Source organism: Acipenser ruthenus, chromosome 7, assembly GCF_902713425.1.
Source record: "Acipenser ruthenus chromosome 7, fAciRut3.2 maternal haplotype, whole genome shotgun sequence".
NCBI classification, from domain to species: domain Eukaryota; kingdom Metazoa; phylum Chordata; class Actinopteri; order Acipenseriformes; family Acipenseridae; genus Acipenser; species Acipenser ruthenus.
In genome coordinates, this window is record NC_081195.1 from 7,916,517 (window position 1) to 7,938,644 (window position 22,128).

General features: G+C 39.7%; 1 protein-coding gene across 3 annotated transcripts in view; it reads left to right on the forward strand.

Annotated features, from left to right (window-relative positions):
* Window positions 1-21,047, forward strand: part of LOC117415246 (calcium uptake protein 1, mitochondrial) — a 37,010-nt gene extending 15,963 nt beyond the window's left edge. For all 3 annotated transcript variants that reach the window (XM_059026257.1, XM_059026256.1, XM_059026258.1), the window contains 7 exons: window positions 7,198-7,312; window positions 9,754-9,836; window positions 10,228-10,425; window positions 14,081-14,218; window positions 15,952-16,060; window positions 17,695-17,784; window positions 18,442-21,047. In XM_059026257.1, coding sequence (XP_058882240.1) covers window positions 7,198-7,312; window positions 9,754-9,836; window positions 10,228-10,425; window positions 14,081-14,218; window positions 15,952-16,060; window positions 17,695-17,784; window positions 18,442-18,605 — 897 coding nt within the window. In that variant the 3' untranslated portion in view covers window positions 18,606-21,047. The remainder of the gene's footprint in view (window positions 1-7,197; window positions 7,313-9,753; window positions 9,837-10,227; window positions 10,426-14,080; window positions 14,219-15,951; window positions 16,061-17,694; window positions 17,785-18,441) is intronic.
* Window positions 21,048-22,128: the final 1,081 nt, after the last annotated feature.

A 22,128-nucleotide genomic window follows, 5' to 3' on the forward strand; every position in this document is an offset into this window, starting at 1 on the left:
TACTGGTAAGCAATTCAAACTTGACAAAGAGGAAAGGCTGTTCATTATCTCATCAGTGGGAAAAGTGTTTTGGATATATAAATAAACTGTTAAGAAACCAGTCAACCAGTTCTACTGGGAGCGACTGGGTTTTCATAAAGCAAACAGTAATGCTACTCCTTTTTTTGGGAAAGGGATTTAAACAACCTTTCTTCCTTTTTTAATACATGCTTCCAGACGAATGGAAGGCACAGTGTAAAAGTTAGTTGTTTTTATTTTTTTGTTAATAAAGTATAAGAATTATTACTTAATATTGTATTAGAGTATAATGTAAGTGTAGCGTGTGTTTTATTATTAATGCAGCACACTAATAAGACAAAGGCCAGGACACTATTCTCAGTTGTATCTGCTGAAAGTGTTACTATTGCTAACAGCATTGTTAACATTAAGGATTTACCAGTGGAGAATGTATTCCTGATGCCACTGGAGTAACATTAGGCATACTTGTACATGTAAGAATCTGCGTTTACTCTATGCAGTATACAAGGACTGTGTCTATCTCTACTTTGTGGGTCGAGGTGACCTCAAGCCGGCTGGTTTCAACACAAGATCAGCTATTTCCAGCCCCCCCCCCCCCACCCCCCCAACAGCTTTCCCTATTTGTCTCTGTGACGGTTCCAATTTACTTGTGTTTTTGTTTTTTGTGCATTGCTCTCTTGTTTTCATAACCAACGAATCCCCGTTCTCTTCACTTCTCTCCCCCCTCCTCCTGTACCGCCCTCACCCTTCCATCAGGATTTTTGGCAGGTATGGGGCGTGTGAACTAAGCATGTACGTGTGACCAGTGTGCACTTTCTCTGACCAACCAGTATAAAGCACATCCCTCCCCTACTCTCCCCATAAAGGGACAGGAAGCACTTTCAGAATCCATGGGGGAGCATGGACATTGATCCAACTCTTCTCTCTTAAAGTACTCTTAAGGATACATTTTGTGAGGATAAGTATTGCCTGCTCTCAATTTTTGTTTAATATATTACACAATTTGTCATGTAGACTGATTGAAATTATTAAAATTAAGCTGCTTGAGGGGATGCTCCACTCCATTTTTTAATGTAGCCAGAGCTATTGTCCTCATCCCTCACCTTTTCACCGGTGCAAAATTCACAAGCCACTCTAAAATTGGCTGAGCTGTTGTCGTGTTTTTTTTGTATTTATCTTTTTATTTGTTGGCTGAACAAGTCAACAAAACTTTGATCTGCCTACCTGTCGGTTCTGAAAGTGCCAGACCAATCCATTATAAAAACAGGCATCTGTCTCCCTGCTGCTTGCGCCAGTGCTCCTGCCCAGCATGCTTTGCTCCCGCTGCCTGAGACTCCAGGAAAGACTGACGTCAAGTTGGCGTTGGTGATGGGCAACGTGACGGTGTTCTCAGGACTGTACCACCAAATCACTTCCCTGCAGTCTGCACTACAAATAAAATAAAAAAAATGTAATTAAAAATTAATTCGTAAAAGCAAAAACCTTGTAATAGGCTTATTCAGCAGTGTGCACTTAAATAATCATTACCAAGTTCTGTGGCACAATTTTGCTGAAGTCGTCATGTTGCTCATCACTAGTGGAATGCTGCAGGTGTTGCTCCAGAGGATGCCAGTCTCTGTACCATCCTGTAACCTTATCTGTATTTTGTTTTCAGAAAATAAGACTGTATATTCCTTTTCCGATCTGAGAGACAGAAGGGAGGTGGGCAAACGTCTGAACATGTTGTAATGTGTCACAAGCAGTATGTTTACATGCACTTGGTTTTTATGCATAATGCAGTATGTGGAATAGAAATTCCATATATTGTGCTTCTGTGATGTGGAAAATGTCATTCTTCTAGAATCCCCGTTTACTTGCAACCTTGATTGTGTGCTGAGCATTGATAACACGTATGGGCGGAAATGTAAACCAACGAAGTGTCTCTTGCCCCGTCTTGCTGGGAGAATTCCACTAGTATGCTCCATATGCTGCAAAAAGGGATTTTGAGTATTCTGCATACTACTGGCATGTACCACCTAGCAAAGGTGGCACACTCATATGAGGAATATGGCTGCTAATATACAATTTAAATTGACTTTACATTCTACATAAGTGTGCAGAATACTAATCAGAATTTATAATGCATATAAACGTGCTGATTCAAATAATAAAAGCTGAACTCTTACTGTACATAACTAGCTGCATCAATGGGGGAAAGAATTGTAGCCCTGTAGATCATGACAATAACCCTAATTGTTGTTTTATGGGTGTGTTGCAGATGGTGGTTTTAGGATTGAATGTGCACATACTGTTTCACAAACAGCAGTGTGTCGTAACCGAGCGTACATCATTCCCAGCTGAAGAATTCTAAACTGTATTTATGAGTGTTGCTGCCACAGTCTTGTGTTATACGACAACAATTACCACCTCTATAATTGTGTTTGCTCAGCGGTTACCTATACTTTTAAGTTAGATTTATACCCTCTGTGTTAGACATAAGCAGAATTCTAGCAGTGCTGTTTTCCCTAGGCTCATATGAGAACGCCTCATTTGCTGTTTTCATCTACATCCACATGCCTGGCGTGGCTAATGGAAGTAACTGAAGATGTGCTCATTCACTGTAATGAGTCTGATTAGACCACGAGAACACTGTATGGTGCTGCTGTTGCTGTAGGTGTATCTGGATCCTGTAGAATACAGTCTCAGAAGATGAATTAAATGCCCAATATGGCCACTGTTTGTCTGGTACAATGGGCTCTCTGATTGAAAAAACATTTAAGTGAGCAGGATGCTTAGTACAAGCTCAGTGTGGTTAAAATATGGCAAATGTGTTTTAATTTAATTTTTTTTTTCTTTTTCTTAATTGATGTCTCGTATCAGGTTTCGGGTAATGCCTAATATTATTTTTATTATTGTTATTGCCTCGAGAAAATATAATGTGTTTGCCCTTTTACCTAGCCCAAGTAATAGCAATCATGGCAGATTCCCTGCAACCAGTTTTCTCTTGACCGTGTAATGGCAGGGTGGGGTAGTGTGCAATTTTAAAACCTATTTTCAGAAACAGGCAAAACAATGCCTTATTAAAACATTTTTCTTTTGTCTTTTGTTTTGCCAAATCTCTGAAATGATAAGCAACTGCTGTTCCTGCAATTATCAATCATAGTTGCCTGTGCGGAGATAAAAGAAAGACCAAATGGGTCTACGGTTGGAAACCCACTACAAGCACGATATAGTTGTTAATGTTCTTTTGCTTAAAGTTTGAATGATACAGTATTAAGCATTTGAACTTTGTAGCAGCAATTTCCACAGATACAAACTTTCTGTGTTTTGGCAGCACAGGTGATGAAAGGAAGCCCTGGTCTGGAACACTGAATACCCTTATAAAAGTGTCCCATCGTAAAAGCATAGCAATGTGTAATATTACTTTGCAACCATATTCCACCTGTGTTGTATTTATTACAAGTTAAAAAAATAAAATAAAAAAGGCAAGGGATATTTAATTTAAAGCACCTTCTAAGATAGATTTGAGTGGCCTGACATGTACATATCACCACCTATCACTGTAATTCAATTTCTGTAACTTATTTTATTATTATTATTATTATTATTATTATTATTATTATTATTATTAATTTCTTAGCAGACACCCTTATCCAGGGCGACTTACAATTGTTACAAGATATCACATTATTTTTACATACAATTACATTATTTTTTACACATTATTTTACATACAATTACGCATTTATACAGTTGGGTTTTTACTGGAGTAATCTAGGTAAAGTACCTTGCTCAAGTGTACAGCAGCAGTGTCCCCCACCTGGGATTGAACCCACACGCCTCCGGTCAAGAGTCCAGAGCCCTAACCACTACTCCACACTGCGCATATACTAGTGTAAATACACAAAGGGGGAAAAAAAAACATTTAATCTAGAAAGTTTGAAAGAAAGCCTTCAGTGGGATTGCTGGGTAAAAGAGAGTGGTTTTGTATGCATCCATTATCTATGGCTAGTGGTGCGGCTCAAGATAAGAGGGATTGGATCTTACTGAGGAGAAAACAACCCACTGATTTAACATCACAGTCTGTCCACAAAGCCCTCAAGTTAGCGCTTAAGATCAGTCAGCTGGATACACTCTTGAAACGCCAAAAAAAAAAAAAAAAAAAAAATTTGATTTGTGTAATTTGTTTTTGTTACAGACTTTATTTTATTTAGTGTTTTCTGAAAAAAATAAAATAAAATAAACAAACTGCACACTTTAATATTTCAACACCAGAAATAGTGACTCATGATACGTTGATTAAGGTCCCTGAATAAACGACAACAGAAAATTATTTTAGGCTCATCAGATGCCTGACCACTAGGCCCAGCTGAAGCATGATGAGGGAAACTAGCATCCGGCAGACTCTCCCCAGACAATGGGAACGCACAGGCCAATGCAGCGCTCCATGTGTGTCCCCAGACAAGATCTCGCTCTGAACTCCAGACTGCAGTGCTTTTACTGTATGATCCATGGGGAGACCTGTATCTAAATCTCTCGATTGGGAGGGAAAAGAAGAAGTATGTAACAGTAGTGAAACAAGGGGGTAGAGGTTAAATTATCACAAAGCAAAACATGGCCTGGTCCTGCTTTGCAGCAGATTAAATGCTCAATTCAGTCCCAGCAGATGAGAATGACCAACCAAGGGTCACACAGAGTTAACTGAAGAGTCAGTATTGATTTCTGCACAGTGCAGTAAAACAGGCATTTGTGAAGCGCCTTCCACATCATGTATCCCTCCAGCTGTGGCCCTAAGATCCTGCTTTATGAAAAGTGATGCAGAATATTCCCAGATCGTTGCTTATTGATACTGTACAACCAGCTGAAGTTAATGCATGGGCATTTGTTTAAAATTATGGTTGTGTGTTTTGTGGGGGTTTGGTACCATACTCAGACTTTTGATGGCAATAGTTTGAATTATTATACATTCTGATTTCTAAAATACATGCCCTCTTTTCATTGTGCTAAAGAGGTTCCTAATCACCTCTGTGATTAGACACCAGGCAGCAGTAAAGTAACCTCAACGGTACAATGAAAAAGGGACCAGTGATAATGCTGCTAACACTGGTAATACTGGTACGAGAGATTCATTTTTAAGGATTGCTTTATTTTTCCTTTTTTATTTGAGAGTGGCCTGGCCTATTGCTAGCAGTTGCCGCTACCTCCTGTAAATGTTTCTCTATTTGTTGTAAGTTGTGATTTTAATCAGTTTTCTTTCCTTCCCCTCTTCTGTAATGGAATCCACAGCACACAGAGGTAACCAACTGGGGGGGGTCTGTGCTCAAACCAGACCTTGGCATGCATTGTGTGTGTGTGTGTGTGTGTGTCGGGGGGGGGGGGGGGGGGTTCATTGTGTGTACTTGTGTGTGTGTGGGGAAGTGTGCAGTAGTTACCGTACTCGATAATCTTTTCCGGTAGAAAGTTGCATCTTTCCTTGTCTGGCCTGCTGTATGACCTGTTCTTGCATTGCATGTTTTTTGTTGTTGTGTGTTTCTCTCTCTTTCTATTTCTCTCTTTATTCTCTTGTGTTTCTGTAGAGCCTTTTCTAAGTGTAACTGTTTGCACTCTTAAAGCGCTGAATGAAAAAAGAAGAGTCAACTACTGTTTTGCAAACATTTGCAAATCCCTCCCCCCTGTTTTATCATATGTGCTGGTTGCATTGCCAAGCACGTAGCCCTCTTTATGTGGAGGCTGGCAGGTATGTTTTCTGGAGGGAGGGTGATGCTGACCTGAATACATTAGAACTGGGATGTCCCATCTGTTCTGCTCTGTGGTAATGTTACAGGGTGCATTTAGATTTATACCGGTTGTCAAGCTCAAGAGTGCATTTTGTGGTGGAGCTGTCTGGCTGCAGGACTGTCATTTTATACAAGCCACACAATCTCAGTCAAGGTTATTATGATCCCACAAATAGTGAAAGTGTAGGGTTACCTCCCACTCCTCTGGGATGTTGCATCTCAGTTGATCTGCTCTGCTTGTTATCTTCAGATGTATATAGCTCCTGGCATTTCTTCAACATTTCCTGGGTACTGAGGGAGCTTATATGTGGTACTATACATATGAGAACTGCAGGGTAACAGATGTCAACAAGCTTTAGCAGAATGATAATGCACTTTCTTTTTTCTTATTTTTTTTTTAAATCCCTTGAGTTGCTTGCAAATGTCATTTCATTTGGACAAGCTGTGTCCAGCATGTGGTGATTTTAGTGAAATTGGTAATTTAATGTTTTAATACCCATCTCAGAATGATCTGACTGCTTAGAATGTGTTCTGCAGAGCACTGAAAATATGCTCAGCGATAGTGGTATGCAGTGCTTTGGAGTGGGTAGATGAGCTCAGAGCAGTGCTTGATCTAGAGGGAGGTTATAACAGTTACTGGTCAAAGTGTCTTGAACACCAGGTGCTTCAGACACTTAAGAGGCAGCCATATTCAGCGCCTGAGCAGTGACATGTGCATGCTTTAACCAGTAAGCTTTCAAGGTGCGGACCACTGGAATTAAACACTACAGGATTGACGATAGCCTGAATTCTGATTTGACGCTGTTTCTAAGAAATGCAGAAATCAAGGAAAAAACGCAGTTGTGACATGTCGGTGTTTAATGTCAGAATCCCAGGATTTTTTTTTTTCTTTCTTTATTTTCAGTGGAGCAGTCAGCAATTTTTTTTTATAATAAAATCCTACATATTCAAACTGATAGGCAGCTTTTCGGAGGGGGTATTTTATAATAAAATCGTACATATTCAAACTGATAGGCAGCTTTTCGGAGGGGGTATTTTATAATAAAATCCTACATATTCAAACTGATAGGCAGCTTTTGGGAGGGTCGTGCCTGTTTTAGGTAGGGAACCAAAAAACCACAATAGGTTCTTCCAAGAGCTTGACCACCGAGAGACTATCTACAGTAACTTTGATGCACAGATGAAAAGAGAGCCCCATGGATCTTGAGTACCAGAGATTATAACTACTAATGTATGGGGGAAGGAGGAGGACTTGTAGACAAGGGTTTTTACACTGCCTTTCTCTTGGTTTTGAGAATGGAGTTACCTTGCGCTGTCGTTGGTGATAATCGTGTGTTTTTTACTGTCTGCTAACTGCTGTACTAACTTTATTTTTTCTGTTTTTGCTTTTTTTGTTTTTGTTTTCTTGTTCTTGCCAAAACAGAAGCTTTCCCAGGAGCGAGAGAAGTTTGCGGACGAGGACAGTATATTTCACAGTCTGGGCGAGTGCGGGCTCATCTCCTTTGCGGATTACATATTCCTCACCACCGTTCTCTCCAGTAAGTAGCAATGCTGGGTGATAAATGGGACTTAATGGCTTGTAACACTTCCCCATGCTTGGTGAGCGTACACCCACACACACACCCACACACACACACACACACACACACACATACACACCCACCCACACACACACACACCCACACATACACACAGACAGACAAGAACGCTCCGATTCATCGCTGCCCTAACAAGCCTGTACGCACAACTCCCAAAAAAATGTAATTAAGTGAGTGGAACTGCACAGTGTGTAGCTTTATAAGAAAACAAATTCCATATTAAAATTTAAACAACATATTTATTTTAAAAAACCTCCATTATCAGACACACAAACACACACACACACACTTCAATTTCTGTTCCTTAAACTAAAGTGCTTCAGAGGAGACATGCTCAAGCATGTCACCTTAGTGGAACATAAAAAAGAAATGACAACAGCAGGTAGCAGAGTCAGACACAACCGCAGCCTTTCTGAAATGATGGAGGCTGTGCTGATTAATGTTGAAGAACCAGCAGATGCTTGGAGAGAATTAGAGAGACTATATGATCCTGTGTTTAAGTTATACACATGACTGTAATAAAGACAGACTCAAAAACATATATAGGTACTCAATTGATCTCTATTACAAAATGCTAGTTTAGAGGAAACTGCACATTTGTTCAACAATTCTGAGTTAAATTCCTTCTCTAATGCGATTTACATCTTTTTTTTTAATATAAAAGCACTTGGATCTCTTTGATTCCAAAGAATATCACTTAGCATGGCTGCAAGGGAAAGAATATTTGGCCCTTGCTGGTTCTTGGCTTTCTTGTGCTTTTAAACTAACAGATTACAGACTTGGAGTGACAGAGTAACCATACATGAAACTGTCCTCCTTACATAGATGTGATATGGGCAGGACCTCAAGAGTAAATTATACCTGAGTGCTCTGTCAAGCAGCACAGCTGTCAGTTAGGGTACATATTTTAGGTCCAGGTTATTAATTTGGTTCTGACACTGCAGATTAAAAGCCAAACAGAAATGACAATCGGGACTGAGTTGCGCAGTCTCTTCCTCCACTGCCTACAGACCAGCCCCTAATACAGGATTGCTCAAGCCAGGGCGGGCAGGGGGCAAGAGGGCTAGGAACATGCTACCAGATACATAACATTGTTATTAAGGCCATTCCTATTGTTCTCTATCCTTTAGAAAATGAAAGGTATGTGATACCCCCCCCCCCCCCCTCAGAATACCAATTCTACCTGTTTAAAGGAGCCTTTTTTTTTTCTTTAGATGGATCCGTAGCCCTCCTGTATTTCCAATCCCTGAATAATAGTCAGATTAATGTGGAGTTGAAAAGGGTGTCTGTATTTGCATCATTATCATAGACCCCAATGCCCCGCTGTCTATTGATAGGTATTAAGCATACAACTGGTTTAATTCAATTGATGCATGCACTTAGGAGGCACAAATTATTCAGAATCAAAGCAATTGAAATCATTTACATAGAGTTTGAAAAAAAAACAAAAAACAGCATGTTCAAAATCGCTGGAAATTGTTGTTGCTGGGATCTCATCAAATACAGCAAGTATACACAGCACCCCCCAAAGTGAATATAAAAATGCTGACATCCCAAGCAGGCCCTAGATTTTCAAAATGCAATTACTCATCATAGTGAAAATAGACCCTCTTGACTGGTTGACTGTATTCTATGTTGTAACACATAGGCATTGCAAAATTTCAGCACTGAGTCAAAATATGATAATAATCTTTTTCTCTCTATGGCTCGCAAGAGGATCAGGCCACGAGCTGTAACGTAATTGTCTCATGGATTTCAAGTGATATAAAAATGTTTTATGCTTTCAGACAATGTCTTTAAATTTGAACGGCCCATTAGTGTGTGTGTGTGTGTGTGTGTGTATGTATATGTGTGTGTATATATATATATATATATATATATATATATATATATATATATATATATATATATATATAAATGTATTCGTGCATTAGTCTTTATTAAATGGCAAGTATCGCTGTGCACTGTTAGGAACAATAAATACTGTCTTAGGTAACATACTGTATTTCCAGGTAGGTTCTCACTGTGAAATCTGTGATTGACGGAGCCATTTAAATGTGTAACATCTGCAAGATTCTGAGGAGCATTGCACAAGACTACAAAATGTATTACACTTCTGGTTAAGGACAGCAGGTGCTGAAAGCTTGGGTAGATAATTCACCTTCTCTGTTTGGCATTGAAGAATGCAGAACATGTGTCTCGGTTTTAATTAGTTGCCAGATTACAAAAAAAAAACCAGTCGTTCACAGTCAGTGTAAAAAAAGGAAAGGTTTGGGGTTGGGTAAGTCCTTGAAGTCCAGGGAGTTTTATAGCTGTTGTATCTGAACTGTAGCCCCATCTTTGTAGTTTTCACACTATTGATGTGACACTCTCTTGTTTAGCTCCTCAGAGGAATTTCGAAATTGCCTTCAAGATGTTTGATCTGAACGGAGACGGGGAAGTAGATATGGAGGAGTTTGAACAGGTAACCGCTGGCGCACCTGTGACACCCCCTGCATTCCTCGCACATCTTTTTGTTGATTTCTTTTAACCATGACTCAAATGACTCCTCATTTCCCTTGCCTCAGCACTATAAATTCACTTCCTGTATTTCACCCCACCTGCCTGACACTCCTTCCATTTGATGTACCTGGGTCCTATTACTAAAGGAAGTGCAGTCTGCATTTGATCCATCACAGTGCCGCACCTTCACTGCATTATAACTACAGTTGAGCCACCCAAGCAGAAGAACACTTCCGATCATCCACTCACTCTGAAAAGCGGGGGTGTACAGAGAAAATGAAAACGGCTCAGGCGAGTGGCCACATGCCCTTGTAGAATGCTGTAAAAGCTCTCCTGCTCTCCCCTCCACTCAGGTGCAGAGCATCATTCGCTCGCAGACCAGCATGGGAATGAGGCACCGGGACCGCTCAACCACGGGAAACACCCTCAAAACGGCCTTCAGCTCCGCACTCACCACCTACTTCTTCGGAGCGGACCTCAAGGGCAAGCTGACCATCAAGAACTTCCTGGAGTTCCAGCGCAGACTGCAGCACGACGTCCTGAAACTGGAGGTGACTCGGCGCCTGCAGCTTTCATTCATTTCACCAGCAATGTGTTTTATTTATATAGCACAGTATCTCAGAGTGCTTTCCATGTACATGTCTGTTAAACCAGAACTAAAGAATGAAGTACAGAAATTTCTAAATAACAGTAATAATAATAATAAATTCAAATTCAAAAAATCAAAAATAAATAAAACATTTGAAGTGAATACGAACGATAGATACAACTCAACGACTAAAAACACAGAAATGAGTTCTATCCTAAGTAAAATAGATAGAAACAGTTATTTTTCTAAGTCAGGTTAAAAATCATTAATCTTGACTTTGAAATATTGACCACCGCAGTGTCTCTAATAGAAAAAGGCAAAGGGTACATTATAACTAAACGCACTTCCTCCATTAAGAGGCTTCAGTACTCTGCTTACCCAAATAATATTGCAAAATCCCATCACCAATAACTAGGTAGAATTGGTGTAATTGGTATCTTATTTATTTAATATGTATTTATTTATACAGTGCTCCTTCAATATTTCACCTTTCGATAATTTTGGTTTATTCATGGTTAGTCAGTATTGACAGTAAATTGTACACACACTATATTCTCCTGTATAAGGGTTCTTCACTGATTCGCTGTTTTCAGTATTTCAGTTTTTTGATTAGTAGGTCAACACTGTATTTATTTAAATACAATTTATCTTATATTTATTTATGTATTTTTTTTTTACAAGAGGAGCAGGTATGCCCTGTTGATAAACATTAAACACATAGATATTGAAGAATAGCATAAAATTCAAAGTCCCCTTCCATATCAAAAATGAGGTAATCTCATGGTAAAGCCTGTATCTCAAAATCACAGAAAATTGACTTAGATTTCATCCTGTTTTTTTTTTTTTCCTTTGTGTTGTCATACAACATAAAACATAGAATTGGTCTCTAAACCATAACAGAATCTACTAAAACCAAGTAATGGACCCAGTCTAGAGTCAAAGCAATCAATATTACAGACTTTTACTGCCCTTTTAATCAGGTTGCAATCGGTAAGTGGAGGTTTGCTGACTGCTATGAAAAAATATTTCTTTTCCAGTTTGACTTGCTGGATTCTATTTGAATTATCTAAACGTTTGTGGATAACTTAAATGATGCCCTGAAATAATTTTTGTGCTCCATATATTACTGTATTTTCATTGTATAAAGTAATGGCACTGGTTTTCTGTAGGGGGAAAGCAGGATTAATGACTCCGAAACCAGTGTGTGCGAAAGCAATTCACACCTCCCGGCAGTCACTGGTATGAAATCGAACGGGTACACCCAGAAGAAATCAAAATGTGGAAAATGCAATTGTGTTATTTATAAGTTGACGCAGGCCCCTGAGTAAAAGCCAGATTACTTCTCTGTGAAACCCAGTTAAGTGAAATCACTTGTTCTGAGAGGAGGGACAGAAAACCATAAAAAGGCTGCCATCAGGATGTCAGGATGCTTCACAATGCTTACTTATGCTTTACCATGCTTTCACTAGAATCTTTATAAGGTGGACACATTGCAGGGCTAGATTTTATTAGATTCTAGTATATTTATTCCAAGAATCCCCCAGAATCTCAATTCCCTCTCCACTTGATGCCGTGCGTTTTTAACCTCAGAAATGCAGAAGTGCATTCCCTGCTGTGCGTATGAAGAGAGTCTCTCGTACTGAGCTTGCCAGTCAGATCACTCAGCCCTATCTACCCCCTTGCCCCCTCCTCTTGGGTACTAGTCTGGTTCAAAGGGAGCAGGCTGGGTTAGAGGGGTTGTCAAAAACAGAGCAGCGCTACGTTCCTGGATTTGTGACTTTTTCTGTATTTATTTTTTTGATTATGCTTTACTCTTCTCCACTGTTTCTCTAATTTGCGTGTCACTTATGAATTAGCCTGCATCGTTCAGACTCTGCCTTGCCTTTTTGTTTCTTCTATTGCTGATGCTGCAGTTCAGAAGGGTTAATGCATCAAACGCAGCAGAATAACTTGTCAATGAACTGAAGGCAAATCATTTTGGACGCTCGTTACTATATGGGACCATTCCATCTCAAGATCAATGCTTTCTCTAATGCTGTTGTTCTTGCAGCTGACTGTTTGAGTGTCGTTTTAAAGTCAACATTAATTTACATTCTTCCACTTTGCACTTGCACTGTAGAGCTCAGCCAGAGGCACGGGAGTATCTTTTTCTGGTGCTGCACGAACAGATTATTCGATTGTTCATATTAAACGCAGCACATAAATCAGGTGAGGGTCATTGGTGTTGATTGGGCTAATTTACCATTCAAAGTGAAGAAACAGTTGCTTGTATTTGTGATAATTGCTCCTTGTCTTATACCTCGTTTCCATAGTCAAGCCAACTCGGGTACATGCCCTAATTGCCCCCCAAAGCTGAGTTTCCATGTTTTTGTAAAACTCGAGTTGGCCTCCAATTTGGGCACATACCTGAGTCCTTTGGTACCATTTCACTACGGAGGCTGGCCCGAATTAATTCAGAGCAAAAAGTACGTCAGTAATCATGGAATCCCGGGTCTGGCAACAATCTCTATGGAAGCCAGTGTTGGTTGCAAATTACAAAATAATAGCTTACCTGTAATTTATCTCAGTAAAAAAAAAAAAAAAAAAAAAAAAAAAAAAAAGATTTAACATGACAGCACATTATGCAACGTGGAATCATGATGAAATAATAAAAAAAATAACAACTAATAATACAAGGAAACTACAAGAAACTGCTTTTTTCTCAAATAAGGCTATTGTTAAAATAAAATAAAATATATATATATGTATGACGACTACTAAAACAATATTAAAAAAAAAAGTTACATACCTTTATTCTTGAACGTCTTCTCGCATACATGTTGTTTTCTGTCTTTTAGCTGGACAATTCTTTCTCTTTTCTTTTGTTTTCTCCAGTTAGTACTTATAAGTTTTAAAATTAAAACACAGGCAAAGATACACAAGACAGTCTGCAGCGAATTTTCTGGAAAATTATCCATTGCCATGTTTGGTGATAACAATGTCAACAACGATGATACAGTAATCTGGTTGCCTGGTTACTATCTGGCCATCTCTTGCGATAACATGAGTGAGACTTGTCCAGCTCGCATAATAACTTTAGAAACTCAGGAAACCCTGGCAACACTATTTTTTTAGCCAACACGCGTTGCGCCTCAACTTGAGTGCACTCGAGTTGGCTTGACTATGGAAACGAGTAGAGAACAGCAAGCCACACAAACCTAAGCAGCTGTTTCTTCACTTGTTTCACTTGGAATGGTAAATTAGCCCAATGAACACCAGTGACCCTCACACGTGAAAAACTTGATCACAATAATAGAATAATCGGTTCATGCAGCACTAATCTTATACACTATCCCATTTAGAAATGCTGACTAAAACAATTCACTTCCAGACTGATTTAGAAGCCCAGCCGTTTTAGGGGTGTCACTGTTGAGATCAGTAAAATACATCCTTATCGACTGGTGGTTTCACAGACTGAGATTAGCACTAGCCTTGAACTACTTTACCGAAAGTAACATTAGTTAGTCCTAGATTATTGCTAATCACGGTGTGTGAAACCAGTTGAGTGTCCTTGGTGTAGGTTTGGATTTACACTAATCTCTCTCTCTCTCTCTCTCTCTGTCCTTCTCCTCTTTCAGTTTGAGCGCAATGACCCAGTAGATGGTCGAATCGCAGAGCGCCAGTTTGGCAGCATGCTGCTAGCCTACAGCGGGGTCCAGTCCCGCAAACTCACAGTCATGCTGAAAAACCTCAAGAAGCAGTTCAAAGACGGGCCGGTATGTATCCGAAAAATATAAGCATAATTTAAGAGAGTTAACTTTCTCCTGTGTAGGAAGCACTAACCTCCAACAAGCACTGGGACAGGTGATTAAATGCAAAATTGTTGAGCCGCGTGGCTTTTGTTTGTCATTTTTCTCCCTACGACTCTGACCACTTTCCTGCTCACTCAATATCTCAGTATCCTGGAACACACACACACATAAACAAGTGCAGGTCAATTTTAAAATGATCTTTCAAAACTATATTTAAAAAAAATAAAAAATAAATAAATAGTAGATAGGCTATAACGTATGCAGGTAACCCCACCCCCCTCCAGCTACATGCTTACAAACACTGTATGCAGAAGCCTAATCTGTACCAGTGAATTTCAAAACCTCCCTGACCACCCGCTGGGGACTGTAAGTGAGGCTGTAAAGAAAGTGCTGCTTTAACAGAGGAAACCACACATACAAGCTTTCCCTCTAAAGCAGATCGATTTATTGAAATCATTTCACGCTGAGGTGAGAGTTATTGTAATCCATCATTGGATGATGACAGGGGCTCTCTCTCCCTTTCTCTAGTAAACCCCCCTGTGTCTTGAATATAATAGTATGCCCTATTTCAGACTGTGCTGTAGTCCGATAAAGGTATAAATAAGCACCAGGGGTTTATTAACTTAATTGAAAAAGCAAAAGAATTTTCAGATATGCTTGCTGGTGCTTTCAGGTATGGGCTGCAGTAGAGATTTCTTTTGATAAAACCTTTTTATTATTTTTTATCAATCCCTAACCCACGTACAATACTTATTCTAAAGAATAAGAAAATAATAATAATAATAATAATCAAATTAATGACTGTGGTAGTTCTTTAAAAGCGCAGGCGAGCCTGAGGGTGAAAAACATTAATTAGCAGACATTCCTGCCGAGAATTTCTTTACAGATGGTACTGAATGGCTGTGTTTCAGATGGAGGCTGGTGCATGGTGGTCTGCATTAAATTAGCTGGAAATGCAGTAGTTTCTATATGTTTTTGAGCACTAGCACTGCCCCCCCCCCCCCGTATATATTTTTGTGCTGATTTTAATAGCATTTTCAAGGTATGCATATTTTTCAGATTCAAAGCAAAGGATTAAAAAGGCATGGTGTTGTGTTGTCCAAACTGCAAGACAGAATAGGGAAGAAAACAGACTGGCAAAACTGCTCTCCCATTAGTGGTATTCACCTGAAAACAAAAAGATGCCTTGCCATGGAATAATGGCAGTATGCTTTTAAATACCCCTGGGAGCAGTGTTGAGCCCAGTACGCTGGTAAAAGTTTCCAGTGTACAGACACTGGAGACTGATGTTCTCTGTTTATCAAGTAGCACAGCACACACAAGTGTGCCTCAAACCCTCAACAGGACCAATTAGTACCAGTTGTAAAGGTGTTGGTGCCGTGGGACCCTGACACCGTTCATAATAGCACCCGGCCATCCCACCACCCCTAATTTGTATTTAATAATAGATTGAGTGTTTTAACCCACAAGCCCTTTCTAGACCCATGTGCTTTAATCACTGAGCTATTCTTTAGTACAGGGAGCCAACATTGCTAAGATACAGTTACCATGGTAAAGGATACAGATGCACTCTGGACTTGAGGAGAGATCCCGCTTAGCCTAAGATGGGAGTGATGATGTCTAGACAACGCACTGGTTTTGTTTTCACATATCATTTTTAATATATGTTTGTATGTATTTTTTATTTTTTTTTGCAGGGAATAACATTTGACGAGGTGGAGAATTTCTTTACCTTCTTGAAGAATGTGAACGACGTGGACACAGCACTGAGTTTTTACCACATGGCTGGAGCCTCCATCGATAAAGGTGCCGAGCACATCATCGTGGTCTTGATGCATTATTGTCTGTTTCCTGTCACCTGCGCTCAGCCTATCCTTCACAGTGGGCCCGGTTTTCCACTGTGGGGAAACTGCCCATGTTACACACTTACCATGGAGTGGGCAATTTGCCTGCGATTTGCCCACAGGGTTAAATATAGGCCAGTATCTTCTTAAACATTGCTTTGACATGTTTCTTGTTCAAGTATCTTGACTCCTGACCTGCAGTGGAATAGGGAGTTCTCTGGTTTTGATAAAAAGTTTTGTAGGGACTTCTCTTCTCGGTTTCATGCCTCAGTTTATTTCTGACCCAGGCAACATGCATTATAAATATCAAAGCAGTCTTGATATGTGCGGCAGAGCAAGAAATGAGACGCTGCGTGCTTTGGTTACTCCTAAAGGAAAGGCTGTGGATATTTGGCGTTAGTTTGGATTAGACGCTGCTACCTTCAGCTCTCTTTTATTAAATCCATTCATGTCCAGGAGATGGTGATGGTGTATATGGTAGTATCCCAAGTAGAATTATGAGCCCCTTCAGATACAGTCGTTTAAAATGGCCTTACCCTCAATAAAGCCATTTGCTGTGCCCTGATCTTAATCATAGGTGTGAAACGTTGAGTGTTTCTAAGTACAGTGTAACATGAAGTACTGTTATCCACTGTTTACAAGAGCTTATCTTGCCTTTCTTCAATACACCCAGATGCAATTACAGCTGGTCAATTACATGAGCTTTCTGTGTACTTGGAAGAGCTCCCAGCCCCATTTTAAAGAAAACTGGGTTCATGTCCACAGCCTTTTTGAAGCAGGAAATCGGGTCCCATTATTTTTAATTGTATTTTTAAATGTGGATTTCTCCCATAATATTAAATTAGATACTGAAGCTATTTCAGAACATACTGTAAGCACATAAGAAACTTTACAAATGAGAGGAGGCCAGTCGGCCCATCAGTGTTTGCCCAGTGCTTAGTATGAACAGTGTGACTAGGTAACCCATTCCATACCCTCGCCAGTTTGAAACCTAAACAATCTTGAACAGTTTCATGCATACAAAACATTCTTTTAAGTAACTTGAGTCTGCTGAAGTGATTAGTTTAAAGTGCAACACAAAATTGTGCTTCTTTGCTAGAATATGATGTCCAAAAACAACAGAAAATAAAAAAAAATAATAATACAACTGCTATATGCAGTCCTTGTTAAAATTGTTATGTTGACATTAACTCATTAACTTCAGTTAGAATCTTTGCATTGCACTTAGTGCCACTGGTGGTGGAGTAATAAAACTGCAGTTTCTTTGATTGGACTTTAAACAGTGCTATGTGCCAAGTGGACCATAAAAATCGTATGCAGATCTCTGGTACTACATGTTTAAAAGTCTATAAGAGACGCGCTTTAAAACGCTGTCTGGCACACTGTTAGGTTATCATTTTAAAAGCCATGAGTAAACAGTGCTGATGAAGCTGGGACATTTCCATGCATTTAGACACTTTTTGTAAAGATGCCACTAACCACAGTCTGGTGGTGCAGCACAGATCAATAATTGTTCTGGATTCATCTAGTGTGTTTTTTTTTCTCCAGCTACATTGATTTTGACGCACCATCTCTCTCTCTCTCTCTCTGTCTCAGCAACGATGAAGCAGGTCGCCAGAACTGTGGCAAAGGTGGAGTTGTCTGACCATGTCTGTGACGTTGTCTTTGCACTGTTTGACTGTGACGGTAAGTAAACTAATTGTACTGCTAATAATACATATAATACATATAGTCGTTATCTGTCCAAATCAGTCTCTCCAAATCAGAATAACAATTAAAAAAAATTAAAAAAAAGTGAAGTAACACTGCATACACTTGTTTTAAATTTTTTTTTAATGAATATTAAATCAATAGCTGGTCTTGCAGTAATACTGGGCTGCCTGTCATGGCCCAGGGATTGAAAAGGCTAAATCAGCAGCGATTGCTGTTGAAAAGGTCACTCCAGTCCAGTAAAGATGGCTGTAATCCCATCATTGTGTGTCACTTTATGCCTTTGTGGAACAGACAGCACGGCCCAACTGTGTGTAAAGCTGTCATTCATGGGAGGCTTAGTGGTGCAAATAATCACTGCTCAAGGAGCTGGAACAAGGCTGGGTGTATTTACAGTTACACGATACTTTCCAGGGGATGGAAATAAGACTCCTATTGCATAGCGGTTTGATACATTCCTGGTTTTACAATGAGGATAATAGAACACACCTGAGCTTGCTACCTGTACACTGTGGCTGATCAAGCTTGTAGTAAAACCTGGAATGGGTGAAACTGCTCTGCAATAGGGGGGACCTGGTGCTGTTGCGTGGCTGCTGTGACCATGTCTGTCTTTTTTTCTGTGCCTCTCTCCAGGCAATGGAGAGCTGAGCAACAAAGAGTTCATCTCCATCATGAAGCAGCGGCTGATGCGCGGTCTGGAAAAACCCAAAGACATGGGCTTCACGCGGCTCGTGAGAGCCATGTTCAAGTGCGCGCAGGAGACCGCCTGGGACTTTGCCATGCCCAAGCAGCAGTAGAGAGGACAGGAGAGAGAGGAAGAACCAAACCAAAGGACTGCAGGGTTACTATGGGAGGTCCCATTCAGCAAGATGGGGAAGGTTTTTATATAAATAAATAATAGCGCCATTCTAAGCATCTTAATTTCTGTACTCCTGAGAGAAAAGAAAAAGGTAAAAGCTAGAAAAGGGTTTCAAGGGTGTAGCTAAAAATACAGGAGCAGGGAAAAAGCTTTTCTTTGTTAGAAAATTCCTGGATAATGGACTAACGCAAACAAAGAAGTCTTGATGTTGCCTTTCAATCCACAGACCTCTTGCTGTTTTTGAAATCTAAACTACATCCCGGGCTTGTGTGTGTGTGTGTGTGTCTATATATATTGTTTTTGTTTTGCTTTTGTGTATTTTAATGTGCTCTGCTAAAACGAATGTAATTTTAAAGTAAGGCTTTGGCACACATGATTGCTGCGTTTTTTTTTAAAAATGTGTGTGTCTACCTTTGTCTCACTCTGGCTTTAGGGAAATCAAAAGCTTTCAGTAATATGTACAGCGAGAGACACATGCATGCACATAAAATACTAGGGAAAGTAAGCCCCAGTGAAAAATATTACCACCTAGAAAAAGAAAGTCATTTGCATAAAATGACAGCCATTCTTGTCCAACAAATGTATTTGCTCCGGGTGAGCGAGTCGAGTACCTTCCAATTTAAAGTCATGCAGCTCGGCACTGATCTGCCATTGTAAGAAGGTTATTACACACGTGGCATTCGTAGTTATTGGACTTGGTGGTTAATTTTATATATATATAGGGCAGCTGGCTCTTTGAGCTAATATATATATATATATATAATATATATATATATATAAATTTTTTTTTTTTGCACAATACTGGTCGTTCCGAGCATGTCTTTAAAAGGTGGGTTAAATGAATTGCTCTTCGTTTTCTCTGTGTCATTGACCTTTTTGTTTTTTAGTACATTTTCCTCAGATTTAAAAATCTCTGAAGATACAACACTATTGATCCGTCTGCTCATTCATGTTAATCCACAGCTATTAATGCTTTAATGTCCATGCCACCTTTGCTGGGCAGTCTCTTTCCAGTTAGAACTTGTACAGGTCAAGAACACATGTTAAACACCATAGACCACAATTAGTATTCTTTCACTACCTTTTTTAATGTAACATTAGTGCTAAGTGTGGTCTGTGATACCAGCCATTAGCATGAAGTCATATATTCACCAAAAAAAGCAATTAATAAATAATGAAATAATGATGCATTATATATTAAAGATATCCCCCTGTACACATTATTGATTTGCTAAAAGCAGAAGGTCTCCACCGTAAGAATGTCAGGAAATAGCAACCAGATAGAGAAATGAACATTTTAAAACAGCCTTCCTTTTACATGTGTGATTCGTGTGACTTCAGAATGTGGTTTTAGCATTAACACCAGACTGAAGGATATCTACATCATCATATGGAAGGAAACGTAAATGGATGGAGACACATATGGATCACATTAGTTTACTGTAAAGCTACGTCTTAGTTGGTGCTTATCTTGGCGAGAGCCGAGTTCAAATCAGCATGAAGTTTTAACATCTACTCTCGTGTAATGGAAATCATACATGCTTTCAGATGAGATTTCAGAATGTGATTTTTATTACCAGATTTTTTTTCTTTTTCTTTTAAAACTATTTTGCATTTTTCAAGTGGCAACAAATTACTAAAAAAAACAGGTATCAACTGGGGCTAAACTCAGCCTAGTCAGTGCCAGGCTGCCATATTCAGGGAGGTTGCATTGGCTTCCTATTAGATTCCGTATCACTTTAAAAATTGTTGTTGACCGTTAAAGCACTTCGGGGTCTTGGGTCGGACCTACATATCTGTCAGAACTGCTCCATCCGTGTTACCCTGGCTGCCAGTTGTGAGGGACAGATTCACAGCACCTGGTTTCATCAGTAGCTAGGTTAGTCACGCGAGGAAGTCAGTTTTTCCCACAATGCTCCAGCTCTCTGGCATGCTTTGCCAGGGATCATCAGAAAGGCTGATTTCCTGGTAAAGCTGAAGGCCTGTTTGTTCTCAAGCCTTTGAAGTGTGAAATACATTTTGTTTTTATTTTGCTTTTATTCTTATATATTGTTCGGTCTCGTTTTACGCGGTTTGAGGCTTTCCTATGCAAGGTGGTATATAAACAATAAATTGATTACATTTGACGGAGGTTAACCAGGGGACAGTAGCATTAGCCTGATAGCCCTGCAGTAAAAATGTCAGGCTGGATAGTTCCTGATGGAACCCATGTCTTTATTAGTGGCAACCAAACATTTTCTCTCAACAGACTCCAGAATAAGACCTTTGGGTGTGTGGTGAATTAATTATAATTTATCTTCCAATGTCACTGGTGTAAATATTACATTTGAATGCATGTACTGTTAAAAATAAAAACAAAACTTGTCATAAACAAAACAAAGCGTTTCTAAGTAATGTTTTTATTTTTTTTATTGTGACTGTATATTGTTTGTATTCCTAATTGTTTGTTTTCTGACATGTTTGCATTTTTCCTACAAAAATCAATCTGAAAAGATGACAAAGCAGCAGTGGCCCTTTTTTAAGACACGCAGGCTCAGTAATAGATCACCTGGTGAAATGGCTGGGGGGTAGTTTTAAATGCAGTGCCTTGAAAGTCAATTTTATTCTTTCGCAATCAGCCATAAGTGCTGATGTTGCTGCATGGGTCCCAGCGAAGGGCCTCATCCCCTCTCCATTTCAGTCAGAGACACTGCTGACGGGGATTATACTATAACAAGACAGCAGCACAGTGCCTTACCCCTCACCCAGGGCACAGACCTGCATGAGCATGAGCCCCTTCCAATCCGCCTCCAGGGTACGCGTCCACTGCCCAGTGTTGCTTCTCAGGTGCAAGTTTAGTATCATACAGCAAGATGCATGGTGGTATAGGAGGTAACTTGAGCGATCATTTATAACTGCTATTGGCCAAAGAAATGCATGCAGATGGGATAATTCATACTGTGAAGATATTACCAGGTAAATATTGTGTTTTTATTCTCAACAAGCTCCCAATAGTGAGACCGTAGCCTCAGACTGCTGGTTTGCACATAAATATTTACCGATTTATTGCCCAATTTGTACGTTACATAAAAAAGATACATGAATGTTTATAGGCACAAGATTTATTTTTTAACATTTTGCTTTCCTAGAAAGATAATTTCTGCAGTGCTCCAGCAGTGCCACCTGGTGGACAATGATGTATTACAGCAAATTATCCTGCAGCACCGCAATCCCTGACATCACAAGACAGGTGCTGCTCACAGAAGTGTTTCCAAAAAGCTTTGTGTTTGTATAACAGGTGTTATGCTGTTCACCTTTTGGTGTTTTAGCTTTGAGAGGATTACTTAAATGAAGCGTTTCACACTATTTACACCTATTGCCGATGGTGGCAGTGGACTCATCTGGCAGAAGCAGGACAAATGTTCAGAACCAGCACTGGATTTTGATGGTCCATTCTGTAGCCTAGTGGTATCTGATCAGAC